General features: G+C 32.2%; 1 protein-coding gene across 1 annotated transcript; it reads left to right on the forward strand.

Annotated features, from left to right (window-relative positions):
* Positions 1 to 12381: 12381 nt before the first annotated feature.
* Positions 12382 to 18353, forward strand: LOC124543802 (epoxide hydrolase 4-like). Its single transcript, XM_047122107.1, has 6 exons — positions 12382 to 12735; positions 12951 to 13261; positions 14757 to 14880; positions 15456 to 15564; positions 16477 to 16665; positions 17398 to 18353. Exons 1-6 carry the CDS (start codon positions 12520 to 12522, stop codon positions 17511 to 17513), a joined length of 1065 nt encoding a protein of 354 aa, XP_046978063.1. The 5' UTR covers positions 12382 to 12519; the 3' UTR covers positions 17514 to 18353.
* Positions 18354 to 18396: the final 43 nt, after the last annotated feature.

The raw sequence follows: 18396 nt of genomic DNA on the forward strand, positions 1-18396 counted from the left end.
TTGTATTGATATAACTATAAAAGTATAATTTTAGTCTGATATATATTTAAATAATTATAATATACACAAAAACAAATATATCTTTGTTTTTGTTTTTATTATATTTTATTGAATGTCAAATATCAAGTGCTTTCTTATACCAAACTAAACCATGCTATAGCTATATAGATAGTAATGTCATTTTATGTAAATACTTTTACTGTTCATAAAAAATGGTCCATACTAACAAAGAAGAAAAATAGCATAACTGTTGCATAATTTTGGTACTTACAATAATTTACGAACATTTTAATATTTTAACATATCATAAAGAAATAGGAACAAATTCATGCTTAGATTCGATAAATTATAAGTTTGACCTAAATAGGAATTCAACAAATCTCGTAGCATTAAAACAAATTGCGATAATAATGGATAACGAACACAGAAATATAAAATGAGCCTAATTCAGCGCTGTAACACTAACATTGTAATTTCACACAAAGCGTTCGCTTAACAGTAACGATTTGACGAATTAATTATATTTGCTTGCGCAAATCTAAACCCGTCAATGCTAATGAACGGTCCAAATTACCGGTGGAGTAATTCTAGCAAACAGGCCCCAAAACTGGTCATCTGGTGAACCCTTCGATGTTTGCGCGGGTCGCTGCGGCCCCGACGTTGAATTATTCATATACTGCGACAGCTAATTGTAATGAAATTTATGCCCCCCTCCCCGTGCCTCCGCTATTTGAGGCAGGCTTACATGTGTTTTAGGTCTCCAGATTTTCATGTAAATTGTGAATATGTTGTATAAACATGTTTTTTTTTTAATTTTATGGTAAAAAAATAGACGCTTAGATATATTATATATATTTAATATCTGTTTCTCTGTAAGTTTTGAAAAGATACCTAGCACTTTTTTTATATACCTACCTATATTTAAATGTAAAAAAAAACGTTATATAGGACGGCTGGGTAACTATTGGCTAAGTAACGCGATAATCGTATTAAAATTAGATCAATGGAGTTTATTTAAAAAAGAAACATTTAAAATTTTTTTCTATTACCTAAGCTCTGTGAGGTTAACACAGAACACATTACCTACTTACTAGTCACTACGAATCTGTATACAGCTGTTAAAGAGGAGGTTAAAGAGAAACAAAGGAGAATAAAAAGATCATTTTTTGTATAATCTAATACATATTTGAATAAACGAAATATGTTAAGCTTATTTCTTTTACAAAAATTAAATCGATTTAAACGACGTAAATATAAACTACTTACTAAAATCGTAAATAATCGTGAGCGTATCTACATTTTGATATTATATTATTTTAAATCGACAAACAAATGAAATGTACTGTATTCAAAAAAAGTTTACGAAAGGGTTTTTTTGTATCTTCAATAATTCAACTCTTGGTATTGGACGGCAGCCTACAGCGAGGAGAAACGCTCTACTTACCAACTATTTAAAATAATGAAATTTACAACGTGAAGATGTTATTATTCATAATTAATTATTAATCATTCCTTGGGCCCGAGCCTTAATCCAGTCTTTACCCACAAGTATTATAAAATTACAAGTACGTATAGTACGAGTATAATAAGATTTATTGATTAATTTTGTACTTAATCTACTTATAGGATTCGCATTAAAAACAAAACCTGTATTAAAAAAAAAAGATGCTTGCTTAAAATCTTCTATTTAAGGAGCTGCATAGTTTTTCTTGATAGGTAAGTGTTTTACAAATATCATCCTTTTTATATAAAATGTGTCATTTATATAAAGTGTATTATTATCTAATAAATCTATACAAGTAGAAGGTATATCCATCGTATTTACTGATTCAGCTTTTATCGAAACTGTATGTAACCCAAATCGAAAATAAAGTTAGACAACGAACGAGTCTTATTATTTTATTAGTTCACGCGCGATTTAATCACGATTGTTGGTTTTGGTAAGTTAATAAGCGGGAACGGGTTGAAGCCCCCGCGAAAATTTGACGCGGGCCTAAGAGGCACACTGCATACAAAGGGTTAACTGTCATGACTATTGTTAATGTCTACTCGAATTAAAAGGCCTACGGCATTCCCTGACATAATATGGTATTTTGATGGACTGATAAAATATATTCAGAAATTATGTAATCTTTTAATATTGTTAAAAATTTCATTCTTCTTCATATTACCTATTATGTTATTTTGTATTTTATTTAATGATTAATTACATTATACAATAATTGGACAAATACATTGTCTGTTTTATTTTTAGACATTCTTTTTACTCTACATTATGTGATATAAAGGCTTTTGTCTCGTTATAATACCACCCAACTCAAAAGTAAGATTAAAATATTTAGGAAAGCGTATAACCTTTACCGGAAATTACTTAGTCTAAGCCAAATATTAGACGACAAAAAAAAAATCCTTATCGTAGACATTTTGAATACTCAAAAGCCATCTCGGGGAGATCGTAACAAAAGATACAGTTCAATAGGGGTGTCGTCAGTCCTTTTTTAATACAAACCAACAATTTATCCATGCATTAAGATTATTTCTTTCTGGGGTATTTTGAGCTCTACGCTGGTAGGATAAGGGTTTGAATTTTTTTCTCAGTTATCAATGTGATTTTGTTGCAAGTAATTTAAGGGAGAGTGGGGCGTTATCGACCGTTGTATGTCCATCTATTTACTAATGACTTCCGGCGTCAGGTGCGCCGTGTCCTTTCTACGTTTTTTGTTAATTTGTTTAAGGTTGATGAAAAATGTTCGCAATTGTTACGTTATTTTAAATACCACTCTTGACGAATGCTTTTATATATACATATGACGTTATATAGTGAATTATTAATAAAAATATTTTTATTATAATACGATATATGAAATAAGTGCTATCATTTATGACAGCGTTATTTTTTTTATAAATTATTAATAAATTTACGTATCCAATGTCTAATATTTTATTCGTATAAAACATTTATTGCATACCTTAAACACACCTATATTTTAGATTAGGTATATAAAATTTAAAAGAAGACAGGAAGAGTAACGATAAAAAAAAAGTGTCAACAAAAATTCAGTACCGTATTTTATCTGTAGGTACATAACACAGGATCTATGTCACAGCACATAAAACATACATATATCATCTAACACTAACAACAATTGAGTCCAATCGTATCAATTACAGATACCATCACAACAAATATGTGCCCTAATCCTTGAAATAAAGAGTTTATTTTTCCCTGTACCGTGATGGAAGAACTAGGGGTATCGTTTACAAAAGTCGTTCAAACTGCAGAGGGATTTTCAACGTTGGTACACGATATTAGAGTGTATTTTAGATTGTATTATTTTGAGAAGAAATGTGGTGTCAGTTACAGGATTGGCTGGTAGCGACCCCGCCCCGGTATTACCTACATACACCCACGTGAATAAAGCTATTGTCGTTAATAAATATTATACAAAATCTAACCAATATTTATATTATGTAGGACCGTACCGATTGAGATGATTTTCTTAAATATTAAATAATTCAGTAGTGAAGAACAAACATTAGATTACAGCACATGTAATCAAATAAATAATACCTAGGTGTGCTTTATTGTGCGCTGTAAACAGTTATTGACAAACAAATATATACAATCCACATTAATTTTACTTCCATAGTTTGAAACGACTTTGCCGTCAATCGTAATGACACTATTTCACAAACACCGCACAATATTTAGATCTCGATCAGTGTTATAACCCGGGCGATCTAGACATTCGATGTCACATAAATTTACAAGCTGAAAATGCTTTCACTTCTTCAAAACTTAATTAAAATTAATATTCAGAAGTTACGAATCATTCTGGTACAACAACAACGAACAACAACAACCTGTATATTTCCCACTGCAGCTGGATTAAGGCCTTCTTTCCCTTTTGAGAAGAAGGTTTGGAACATATTCCACCACGCTGTTCCAATGCGGAATCATTCCGGTACATCAAATAAAAAAATCCAGATACAGATCTATTTATAATAAAACACTATTACAAAAAATTCCGTTAACAGTTTCGTTGACGTTCAAAACGCCATATTTTCGCAAATCCATTGATAAATCAAGCTATCGATCAATGATATTGCATCAATTTGCCGTCAAATGTTTTTTATTTGCCTTTTTTCTGTTCGGGTATGAATGTATGTTTTTTTTTAATTTTTATCCTATTAGCATTCAATAAAGAACACAACTATTATTTTTTAAATATGCACAAGTCTTTATATCGGTACTGTGAGTTCCAATTATCGTATCCAGTTTTTTTATTTGAATTTAATTTAAATAATATAAATACACAAAAAGATTTTTATTACTATTGTAATATAATAAAACGAAACTAAAATAAATCGCTTGTTATATTACTCTAAAATAAATATTATCAGAACGCGAGTCTTTTAAAAAAATATAGAGTCACGTTAATAGTAAAATATTATACAATAGTCCATCTCTTAACAAACAATTTTTCCCGAGTACCCCAATTAAATATTCAATGCGTCATCTCGACGCAATCAAACGGTCCAGTTGTAAAAACACACAGCATCCGTTTGCTTTGACAGCGTCCCCTGAATGTAGACTAAAAAGAATACAGATAATAAAAGACGTACGTGACCACAGACAATGGAATATTGTCCAAGCAGTAACGTCATACTACTGACCATTTAGAACATCTGACATCATTATAAATAAAAAAAGAGATGAATACATCGAGTTTAATATAGATATCTCTTTTTATTTATTGCGTATCTTTACTACGTATAGTTTAAGCTTAATTATAAAACTGACCATTCAATAATTTTAAGATTAAAATTCAAAACAGGTAATTTGGTGTCAGTTGTATTCCTTTAAAAGTGAATGCCTAGTTCATCACGTGTCATTATCTGTATAATTAAATTATATTATAATATAATTAGCATTGATTATGACGAGTAAGGCGAGGTCTAAATTATGTGTAATTATTATAAGGAATAATAGTACGAGTAGTACTACTACTACAAAGTACTTAAATACCTATACCTAGTATTGCTAGTTGAGATTGACAATGTCAGATCTCGGGTTTGGTCTCATTTCAGCTCCAGGATTCTTGATTTTAATTACTTATTAAACTGATACGATTTAACAGATAATTTTAGAGTGCGGGCTATTATACTGGCAGGTTAGAGAGGGCTACGGCTGTATAAGAAAAATAATAATAATTTAAAAAAAATTAACAATTTTCAATAAACTCGAATTCTAATTAAACTAATAATATTAAAATTTTCATCTAAAACAGATTTCATCATTTTGGCGCCCAAATAGATGTGCGACTTGCAGTACAATGAAATAAATTCAAACAAAACCTGACTAAATCATTCCGAAATTCCTAAAAAAAAATTGAATAAATTCAATTTCGATATGTATATATCGAGAATCTCTAACTTTTTACTGAAGAAAGTAACACAATAGATGTATCTTACAGTATACACATAGTGCTTATTGGGCTACAGATACAATAATTTGTAGTTGAAATTGGAAACTAATGTACGTTGAGTTACTCTATATACATTTTAGAAGCAAACTATTATCGTATATTGTAAATTTTTTTGCAAAGCAAAAATGCCATTTCGCACTTAACATTACTTTATATACTTTATATTAAAAGTTTTAGTTAGCAACGTAGCGCCGGTACCTTGTAATTGCGAGAATAGTTTTGTTCTTTATAATAGATTAAACATTACCACTTTTTTCCTTCAAATAACCTTTATATACTCTTCTTTAACTTTAAGAAGTTATAGTAACAGCCAGTCAAATATGTTGGAGAGGTTCAAGATTTTTAAGTCTATAATGTTCAAAGCCTATGGGCTGTGTATTGTATTGTATATGTATTCGTTATAAAATATCATATTTAGAACGTGGATTTATAAATTTTTTCAATGATAAGGGAAACCTCCAAGATATATTTTCTATCACAAAACTTTTGTTCGCAGTCTATAATTTCCAGTAAATCTATATCTTGGTACCAAAAAACTTCACGGATTGAAAATATTTTTTACTGTCCATTTTTAACAGAATATAACTTAGTTTTAATATTTATTGTTGTATCTAAAAGTATATGCCTACGCACTACTAAACTATCGTGCCGACACCAAAAAGGAACAAAAAAATAAAAATAATTCAGTAGAAAAGAAACTTATTCTTAATTTAAATTTTAAATTTTAAAAATACCTAATAATTAAAAACATTTTTAATTCGTAAATAAATACTCAATAATTATTAAAGTTATAAATTTCGATATATTTACCATGTTTTTTATTTTTGTTCGGTGGAGCTCGATATTTCGACATTATCAACGAATGTCTTGTTCACGAGACAGTCTCGAAATTTATAACTTTAATAATAAAAATAGCCATGTTAATTTAAAATCTTATACTTAATAATTATATTATTTCTTCTTATCAAAGCTTTAACAACAAATATTCGGGATCTTTATAGTAAACAATTACAACACCATCCATTAAATTTCACAAAGGTTACAACAAATAATTAGTGCACAAGCAACATAAAAATGAGCACATAAGTTTAGCGCACCGGGACACTTGGGTGCCTACTCGACTCGGTATAATTGTCTGCAGTTTTGAGCTTAACGAAGCCACTCTTGAGACGGGCACCTGCCTGTCATCGTACATCTGCTTCGTATTGTCACAAGATGTTTACTTATTACGAATTTTGACGAAAATCTCTTTTATTATGAATAATTTAATATATTTAGATATTGCTAATATTACAATAGCGAACGTTATACGTTATAATTTTTCTTACTTAATTTATGTAGTCTATAACTCTGCTATAAAGAATTTACATGTATGTATATATTTACTCATTTAATATAATAAATATTGTTGGAATAAACAAGCAACATCAGCGTCACACACAAATTCCCTTAAAAAAAAAAAGGCGGCAGATTCGTAGAGAGATCATTGAGAATTGCAATTATAATTATTACGGTGTAATGTGATTATTGATGGTTATTTGTGTTGTAAATTAAAGGTAATTGTTTTAGAGGTTAACCTACTTCCTACTTCTGGTTCTAAAAATATTATATTGAAATAACGCCAGATGTCTGACAAATAGAAGTTACCTCATGAATGTAATTTGACGTCCAAAAATATTACCTGAAGCTAACTAATAATTTATATATGTATATATTTAATTATCTACGAGTCTATTTCTACATTTGTTGTGATTTAGTAAACATATTTTGAATTTATAAAAAATCTTTTAAACGAAGTATCTACCTTAAACGGTTATATGACTAATTAAAAAATATAATCTTTAATCTTTGAGTGTTTCTCAATCATTGCTAAAACTCAAAAGGATAATTAACAATCGTATTTAATTAGATATATTCTGATACAATATTCGTAATGATAAAAATGGAGCGAATTAATTGCCGGACGATGTGAAGTTGGTTCGTACTCACTTCATTACTGACTCGCAAATTGACTTCGTTACGTTTCCGAACGGACGAGCGTAACTACCGAAATGTGCTCATATTTTCCGGCTGTTTTTTTATGTTCAGTAGTTATAAGACAAAAAAACTAAAACGCATAATTTACTTTGCTCACTACATACTATGTTGTCTGTCGTTTTGGAACTGTCAAAAATATTTAAATAACATTATTTCATCGTATTTATTCTTTTCCTATTTCAAGTTAGAAATAGAATGGTGCTTGAATCAAAGAAATGGTCTTGAAAAAAAGGCAAAATAAGTAATGTGGACTATGCCTGATGATCATGAATAGTATCAATCATATAAATTAAATACTAACACAAGTAATTAATATAAGCAAAATTACTTAATTTACAACAGTTTTTAACATTCAATTCGTTTAATTTTTTTACTTCACTGTAAAAAGAACTTGGAATAAATAAAGCCTTGTTATTATTATTTTTATGGAGAGAGCTATAATTCTAAAACATTTTTTTCATTGTTAGCTTTTAATGTAACTTAATAATGTGACTCAATAACAATCACATGCAATGCACCCTAAAATTGAACAAAATGGCGTCGTATCAACCGCCATAATTGTTATAGACAACATTTTTTTTGCATTGCCAAAGGCACAAAGTTCAAAATCCAACAAAAAGCTTTTTGTAATTTATTACAATTTCATTTTCACATAAATAGCGTCGTCACAAAAGAAGTACATAGAGGCTGGGTGTAAAATAACATTTTAAATGAATCTTTTCGTAGGGGCGCGATAATAGGTATTGCGAGCTCTCGCTACGCGTGACGCACCCTCTCGGTTGAAATCAAAATTTTGGTTTTGACATCGGAGGAAATTGGACACTCTTTATAGATATTGTAAGTAAAGAAGAATCAGTCAAAATAAGGTATTAAAATAACGTTAATATATTTTTTTTTATTGAGTTATTTATTAAATAACTATGAATGACCGAATGATTTAAAAATCCCAATTGTTCAGTTTTATTAAATGTCTTCTACTACTGACTACTATTTAAAAGAGAGTTTGGACTATATTGCATTACGCTACTCCATAGCTCTGTGTAGGATAAAAACATGTGACCAAATTTCTTTCTTTTCTTTTTTCTTTAATACTCTAAGTCTCGGCTAAGATGAAATCTACGCATGCAACAATATTACTTTATATCTTGATATAATATTTAAAGACAAAATGAAAAATAAAACTCAAGGCAACAAAATCGGAAACTATACCTATAGTATGAAGAAACTTTTATTTGAAAATGTTCCATATAAAATACCTTTTAAGTTAAATAAGCTATAAACCGTCATGCAAAATGAAAGTTAATAAAGTGCGCTCATAAAAGTCCTCTTCGCTCCATAGTACAGCACCCGACGAGGGTACGAGCACAAACGAAGTTACACAGTCAAGTAGGTAACGAGTGGCCTCTATTGTGCCCTACGTGTAATGCAGTCGTAACGTAACGTGGTTACCGGTCGCCGGGGCGCATGCTAATGCCACGTCCGAAAAAAAAGTAAAAAGTCAACTGTCCAGAGCGCTCCGTCAGTAAACTGAGTTGGTGGATTTTCTCTTTTTTGAATATGCTCAGATTCATGTGGCGGAATTTTTACGGTGTAAAATTTATGTGCTACTTCTTTTTTATCGTTTTATTTAAAACAACGAAATATAAAAGTAGTGTAAATTTAAACATAATTTGGCAAAATATTCATAAGCACATTTTACCTACATGTATATTTTATTCAACTAGAAAAAAAAACACAACACTATATTGGTTTGATGCAATTGTATCGTGTTAACAGATAATATACAACAAAGTCGATTTTAGAATTAACAAATAGAGATCAAATAAAATTTGTACCGTGCGACCGGGCAAGTTTCGCGTTACAAAATAGACGGCAACGCGACACCGCATACCTGGTGCATTATATCGAATAATTTGATAAATATCTCCATTACGGTTTGAAATTCAAAGCTTTTATGAGATTAACGAACGCTTTCAAATATGATTTTGTGAGACGCGTCAAAGGCGTTGAATTCAGATGTGGGTTTGCGGTGTTGCAACCCACGTTTATTTAATTTAAGATTTTGAGATATGACTCTTTTAGTTATTGGTTATTCGTGTTCTTTAGGCATAGCGGCCTAAGAAAATTATGAAGTAACTCCTTTTTTTATGGAAATTAAACGCGACTGAAATATATTCGTTAAACGAAAATTAATGCATTCGAACGAATGAAACACAGTCATAATGGTAGCTTAAAAAGAATCATCTTTCAATCAGCTAGGAGCGAGTCCCCGCACGTGATTATTAATCATCTCACGAAAGCCGATGGGGCGTGGACTGTCGTGTCCGTGTCGCCCCGTCGCGCCATTTACATGACAATCGCATCCCCCGGGCTTATGTACTCCTGGTAGATATCGCTAGCTTTACATTGCATATGCGACATTTTGAATATTTTGGCCATGATTTTCAATTATTAAGATCGGTTCGATTGTAACTTACTACTTATTCTTACATATTCATTAAATTAAAAATACTAAAAATAAATGATCATGAATGTTCCCATTACAACTTTTTGTTTTTTTTTTTATTATTGGATAGAAAGGTAATAGGAGTTACTGCCGCCCATAATGATATTGACGCCGTATAAAATTTAAGTCATTCCTTACATCTCCAATGCGCCACAAACTTGGGATCCAAGTTAATGGGACCTGTAGTGCCTACACTGGTTCACTCATCTTTCAAACTCTATAAATTGGAACACATCAATACAAAGTGTTGCTGTTTCACGATAGAATATATACCTAGTACGTGGGTGGTACCTAATCAACCCCAGGACTTCAACAAACAACCACTAAGTAAAATAAAGAATTACTTTTTGGATCAACACTATTCAAATAAAAATGAAAAAAAAGAATGATTTATTCGGGTTTTAAAAAAATACGCAGCTATTTAATATACAATTCAAATATTTGTTACATAATGTAATACTTTGTCAATATAATCACATCTACTTATATATACATAATGTATACTTAATGCTTACTTCACAACGGACGTGAGTTATAAAAAAAAATACAATGTAAAAATATTTACTAATCTGTATATTACTTAAGTTGATTCTTTTTTCAATTAAAAAAAAAGTATGCCGCACTACTTTGATTATAGATTAATGTATCAAGAATACTATACCTTTAGGTCGTTTTTATATGATTTTTATTCAAATTTCATTGTAAGATACAAGATCTACATCAGTAAGTTGAAAACCGATTACATTCTACCTTTTATCTACGAGGGAGCGTGAATAGAAGTGTCTAGTGATGCTGAGGCACGTTCCAACTCTCTGAAAACACTTGGTACAAGTAAGATTCGATAAAGATCTGTATCGCAGCGTATTTATAGGTATATCGTATTGTATATTATAATATATCGCCGGCTGCTTCGGTCGCAATTTAGGGAATGGGTTGTCATGTGTTAGGCATACACTAGCCTAGGTTATCCTTCCTTGGAGATCAAGTTTACTTCACACCAAATTTCATCAATTTGGTTTTTTTCTTGAAAAAGCGAAAGATAGATAGACAGATAGAGCTACTTTAACATTTATAATATAGATTATTATGTTCATCGTTACTTTTTGTTGTCATCGAACGTTGATTATTTAGCAACATTCATTTTATTTTCGTCTAAAATCTGAATATTAACTGATTTCTTATAAATTATTCTACCGACAAGAACCGGTATGGCATTTATTTGTGCTTAATTGCAATACATATGTTTATCACAATTTCATTTCTGTATTTTGATAAAAAAATCTACTATCCCGAAAATACAATTAAAAGCTATAGCTAAAGATATTTATGTAATACATCGAGCTAGTAGGATACAAATAATTTCAAAACAATTCGATGTTAATCGATCAGCCATCTTACCTACATGGCAGTTACTAAAATACTACAGTTTAAAAAATCTCTTCGGTCATATAAGACAAATGTTTCACTTTATTATAGTGTGCATATTTTATAGCTAACGTTGCTTGGAATTCAATAAATCGAAATCTGTGTTTATTTATAATTTTCTTTCCTTTTAGATCTATAAATACAATTTCCGAAAAAGTTACCTATTGGGCAGAATCAGAAACATAAATTCTATACGTTGCTTAAAATAAAAAATAAAGTTACAGACTTAACAATAATACTGAATACTTAACAATAGTACTGAATTAGACTTAAACTCAATTGGACTTAACAATAATACTGAATACTAATATTTAATAATCTATCAAATTTAAAAACAATAATAATCTTTAAATAAATAATTTTTAAATGTTCGTAACATTTAAAAATTATTAATTTAACGAGTTAGTTCACAATAAGTAACGCCATCTAGAATCTGCAACAGTAATCAACAATAAAATATGTATATGCATTGTGAATTCCATTGGATACAAAGCACTTCGTCATTCACAAGGCAATTTTTCAACAGTGGTATATTCTTATTGCTTTTACATTACCGTAGGCGTTTGACCGAACAACTGAGCAGATTTAAACTTTAGTGACTGGACACTCGTTAGCCCATCGTTAGCCACCGTGACTTGCCCTTTCAACGTTTGTCATTATGGTCTTACGCCTTGAGTGCCCTGTCTCGCAACCTTAATTTGTTTTCATATTATCCTTGAGAGTAGACATATTTTATTAAGATAAAACATTTATTTTTAATATTGTGAATTCTATTGTTATAATGTCGGTGGTCGGGTTGCAGTATGCAGCACATTATACTTGGTGTATTAGTAATGATATATGATAATATTAATTAGAAATTAAATATATCTGAACACATCCCAGCATATCTAAAATATTGACATTGACAGTTCAACTTCCACTGTTCAAACTTCATAATCTTACCGACATCCGTTTTATTCGAATCGACTCTGATAATTACTGATAAGAATGGGTCGTAAACTATAGATCGCGTACACTGAAAGGCTAAAGACTGTTTTCATTTAAAACGAAATATATTAAATGGGTGTTAAAAGAAAGAAAGTGTTAGATGTCGTGTCTGGGTGGGAATCTGTGGAGTTAATATTAAAATGTGTTTTTGTGGGTTTGTGGCAAATGATACAACTCTCAGTTCGAAGGTTATGGAAAGGGCACAGGAGGAAAGCATCCAAGAACTCGCCACCTGTCGAACTAACCGTAGATTCTTCTATTGGTATACACTGCTACATTAAAATTATGGTAAATAAATATATTGTTTCGTCTCGAGATGCTATTATTTTTTCTCGTACACGAGTTTTAAAATAAAAACTATATTATTTTATAAGTCTCTTGATATGTAGGTAGCTTAAAAAATATTACGCGTAATTTACATCATATTCTGAGAGGATTATTTTAATAAATAAAAATCTAATAGCTAGTAATGTAAATAAATAATAATTTTATACTTATTTTAGGGTGTAAAATATCATTATGTTGAAACTGGACCAAAAAATGGTCAAATAGTGCTTATTCTTGGTGATGCACCTGACACTGGAGATCTGTGGGTTCCAAGCTGGTCATCAGTAGTCAGGCGTTTAGCTGAACTTGGTCATCATGTCATAACCCTAGACCTTAGGGGTAATGGAGCGAGTGAACCAGGGGATAGGATTGACTTGTCTCCACCAAGGGCTGTTGAAGAGCTGAAATGTTTATTGACAGCCCTCGGTGTGTCTGAAAGTGATCCTGCTGTGGTCATCGGCTTTGGAATTGGAGGTATGCTCACTTGGTAAGTTTATTATGACACTATTAATTGTCTGTGCATTTTTGCTTACTTGAAACAGTAAATTTAGCATTTATCATTATACTTTTTCTGATAATGAAATATTTTTTTCTCTTATTAATGGCTTTTAGTCATCAAGTTACTAAGAAACTTTATGTATCATGTAAAACTGAGTCATCTGAAATTTTAAGAAGTTATAACTACATGTGAAAAACACTAATTAATTTATTTAATTGATATTACTAAATCAATAGTTCATTGACCCTGGCCTTATATCATATCTATCAATAATTGATATTAAAAAATATAGTAGTCTTATCACTTAGTAATTCAAAGTTCTCAGACCACATACTGATCATGTGATAAACATTATGTATGTCACATAGATATAATTAAAATATTTTATCTACAGTGTAAGATACATTACAATATATCCATAAAAAAATACACGATAAATATAACACACACTAGGGAATTATTTGTGTGCGAAATTTCGGACCTACACTTCCTCAATTGTTTTCTCTGATCCAACCTATGGTGCTCTGTATTTTTTTTTTCTTAAATTAATAGAAACAAGGTATGACTAGGTCTGCCACACACTCTCGCGACATGCATGTATTCGTTCATAACATTTTTCTAACGATTTATGTTACACTTGCGTTAAATTATCCCAAACGGAACTAGTTATCGTGAGGATAAAAATAAATGCTCCAACTCACCTTCCGACTTACACATAAGAACTGGCATTGTACGTAGAATATCTGTATAAAATCGTATGTCAAAAATATGCTTTGCGGAGAGGCAGATTCTTGGTCAGCAAGATTGAGCAATCGTGTTGGTGATGCTCCGCAGACGATCGACGTGAAGGACCGTGACCTCCTCGAAACTGTCGTGAACCAGAAGGAATCGGTAGTCAGGAATTGGGAAGGGCTAGATTGGCAAAGACGACGAAGGCGTCGTCTCGGCCCTCCCAACAAAAATAGGCACCCACCGTAATGTTGCGGACTCGTAAAATCAAGTCCCATTTCAAACGGCTCCAAGTTGGATGTATCGTGGTACCGTTTGCACTAGCGAGAAGAACGAGGGCAGGTGACGTAACCTTCGCCTCCTGACGAGAATTCAAGTGGCCTGTACCACATGCCGAGCATAATATGGAAGGAACAAAAGATCCGTTATGTAAATACCATTGAGTTCAGAAAAATGGGATCGATATGACCCACAAAAAAACAGAAATCAATACTCCATACCGATACTATGTCGTAGAAAATTTTATAATCTTTAAAAAGTAGAACGACACAAATTCGTGTATTTTTTATTTGTACTGTCTACTCTACTATTCTGTATTAAAGTTTTTACAAAACATCGACTAACTATTACATAAAGTTTAAAAACAGGAAAAAAATCAAACCTCATTTTCTCATGAATATGTGTAAGCGAAGAAATTGTTAATGCTACTGTCTTCGTCGTAATCAGATAAACATAGTAAAATGTTTGTTTGAAGGTATCTGGTTCATTGCGAAGGATCCTTGGTGAGCAAATTCGCGGTGATCGCAGCACCGCACCCGAATCTCTACTGGCAACACCCACCTGCGGCGTTTTGCCATCGGTCTTTACATTTCATTCAGGTAAATATAAGTTATATTACAAGATCCCTCTTCGCACAACTACATAAAAAAGTTTGTCATAATATACATCTACACGGATCGGCATAATTTTTCCAACTGTAAATTTTTAGCCAATAAACACAAAATCTTAATGAATCACACACCTAAACCTTCCTCATACTTCATAGTCTATTAGTGAAAACCGTATAAATATCGTTATACTTTTCGACTTTATTTTATATGTTTTGCTAGGATTATAGATAATAAATCTATAAATACTAAAAACTTATAAATGGAATACCTTGCCTAATAAAATACTTCATACTCAAATGGAAATCATTGTCCAAAATTTGGTCATTTACAGGATTCTTATTTTTCTAGTAATTTATTATGTATCTCATGTGTCTGTAAATTGTACTTAATTTGATGCACCTATACGAGCCTACATACAGCCTAGGTAGTAAAGTTCCGGAGATAATGACTTTGGATCTAAAACAATTGGATGAGATATCCGGGATTTGAATTCTTTCAAATTTCTCCGAAATAGTCCTTAATTAAAATAAAAATCCATTAGTCAAATCATATTGATATTTCAGTGGCCATATTTCCCGGAAAAGTGGCTAGCTGAAGGCGCCATGCAGGAAGGCAGCCAGTGGGCCAGCTCTCGTGCAAGGGACTGGAGCGGCGCCCTAAACTACGTCAGAAGTATGTGATGTATTAATATTTTAAACGATCATTGCATCTTGCAGCCAGCATTTATAGTTTCATGTTTGTTATTAAGCCAGAACGATCCACGTCTTTTAGTACAATTTTTATCACTTGTTTCTTTATATCGGTCCATTGACTGCTGAATGTTCCCTAGGCTTCATTTATTTATCGAAAATAGTGACCAAGGTTAACATCTGATTTCGATCTATTGCGCCCTCGTCGTTACTGCAATCTACACCGAGCCTGGCGATGAACCTGACCTACCAGGTTCCATTACGTAATCAGATATCATCGATTAATTCTTATCTATATGCAAATCATTGTGATACTTCAAAATTACATCGAAGATTTTTTTAAATACATTTGAAATATATATTTTTTTATATTTATGGTATAGGTTGGCGGACGAGCACATGGGCCACCTGATGGTAAGTGGTCACCATCACCCATAGATAATGACGCTGTAAGAAATATTAACTATTCCTTACATCGTCAATGTGCCACCAACCTTGGGAACTAAGATGTTATGTTCCTTGTGCCTGTAGTTACACTGGCTCACTCACCCTTCATACCGGAACACAACAATACTGAGTACTGTTATTTGGCGATAGAATAACTGACGGTACTTACCCAGACCGGCTTGCACAAAGCCCTACCACCAAGTTTCCAAAGTTTTTTAAGTTTTGATCGTACTGTACGTAAATGTGTACCGTGCCGCTCGATTCTCACGTCATCTGCGCTGTATTAAGCACATCAAGCGCCATGCGCAAGCATCGTTCGGGCGATCACCCCTTCTCCCAATTATTTGATTTTGTGGGAAGAGGAGAAACTGATGCAACAAGCGCCCGGGCGCAAGCAGCGACCACCCCTTCTCTGAGACTGATAGTTCCCCTGTGCGTGCGTGCGCAGGCGCAGCGTGGTACCGCATCGCGGGCGAGCACAAGGTGTCTGCGCGTGCGCTGCTGGCGGGCGCTCGTGACAGCGCCGCTCAGCTGGTGGCCAGCGCGCAGTTCTGCGCGCACCCCGCACTGCGCCTGCTGGCCGACCCCAGCCCGCGCGACAAGGACCTGCCCGCTCTCATCCTCGACTTCCTCGTGGGTGAGTCCGGCCGACATGTTTGTCCGACTGATCCGACTGACAAAAGACGATCGCTAGCGGCAGCTCAACTAAATATGTCGAAAACATAACTTTTATGATGGTCACGAGTTTAAACAACGATATTCTTCCAGATTAAAAAAAACAAAACAAACAAACATAAACATGAGACAACATCACATACATTACTCTGATCCCAATGAAAGTAGCTAAAGCACTTGTGTTATGGAAATCAGAAGTAACGACGGTACCACAAACACCCAGATCCAAGACAACATAGAAAACTAATGGTAATCTACATCGACTCGGCCGGGAATCGAACCCGGGACCTCAGAGCGGCGTACCCACGAAAACCGGTGTACACACCACTCGACCATGGAGGTCGTCAAGATTCATTTATTAGCACTATTTTCACATTCATTTTATCCACTATTTCATATTTTACAATACATCCCGTATTTTATATCTAAATTTAGCATCTCATTCTCATTATTTCCAAATCAATGATATAAATATCACCAAACATTGCCGTCGCATTCGATTTCTTGACATTCTCTTTCTTACCGGCCAGTATCAGACAATCGGCCAGTATTCATCGTGAACAATTAAAATATCACATTACAACATATTCTAAAAATAGTCAATCGACATATTATTAACTAAATTATTCTAATAAATTATAGTTATACAATTTATAACAAAAATAACTCTAACATAACTATATCTTATCTTCAGGTAAACAGAAACCGACGGAGGAGGTTTCGAAGGGGTTGATGGGCAGGGTTCTAGGGGCGGTGGCCGACCGGGGACGCGAACTCACTGCCCGCTTGGCGTTGCCGGCGAATGCGTGACGTGTACATTTGGTCTCCAAGAATTTTGGAGTTATTTAGAGAGCAAAAATGTGTTTAAAATTTTAATGGCATCTACTTTTGTAATAGCTAAGTTTAAAACTTTTATATATTTATAAGTATATGGCAATTTTTTTTAAGATTTAGAATAATATTGTAAATAAAAAATATAAATTTTATTTTATTAAAGTTCAAATTGATTACCGTTTATCAGTAATATTAATACATACATACATACCTAAAGAACTCAGTACTCGTCAACATATTTAATCAATTTCCCTGCAATTATTAGTTTGCGATCACATGACATGTCTTAACGACTGATAAAAGGTCACAGGGGATGCGAAATGCATTGATAAAAATATTGTTTAAAACGAGATAAATAACTGTTCAAGTAAATATTGTTCAGGGGAATCATTTTATATTATTTAAGTGAATATTTCATGTCTTTATTATAAATTCTGTAGCTTGGTGCTAAAAGAATAAAATACATTTTTTAGTTGCCATTTTACAACTGTTAAAAAAAATTAAATACAATATTATATATGTATATTAACTAACAAATGTACATAATTTATATTCTGTGCAAAATTAAAGGTGATCGTTATATGTAACACCAGGCCACAGAATTACAATATTATAAAAGTTCCTACTTGCCCTAAGTATGATGTGGTCACTTGTTTTTTTTTTTTTTAAATATGAAGTTATGTGCCAGATATATTACTGTAGATAATGTAACCATAATTTAAAAAAAAGATTATGTATGGATTGTGCTTAAAATGTAATGCTCTTGCATTACAAACATTATTTAGTTCCTAACAATTTGTTGAAAATTCAAGACTATAAATAATTTTCTTAATTTTAATCAAATATTAGTCGATCGGAG

The sequence above is a fragment of the Vanessa cardui genome, chromosome 3, assembly GCF_905220365.1.
Source record: "Vanessa cardui chromosome 3, ilVanCard2.1, whole genome shotgun sequence".
NCBI classification, from domain to species: Eukaryota; Metazoa; Arthropoda; class Insecta; order Lepidoptera; family Nymphalidae; genus Vanessa; species Vanessa cardui.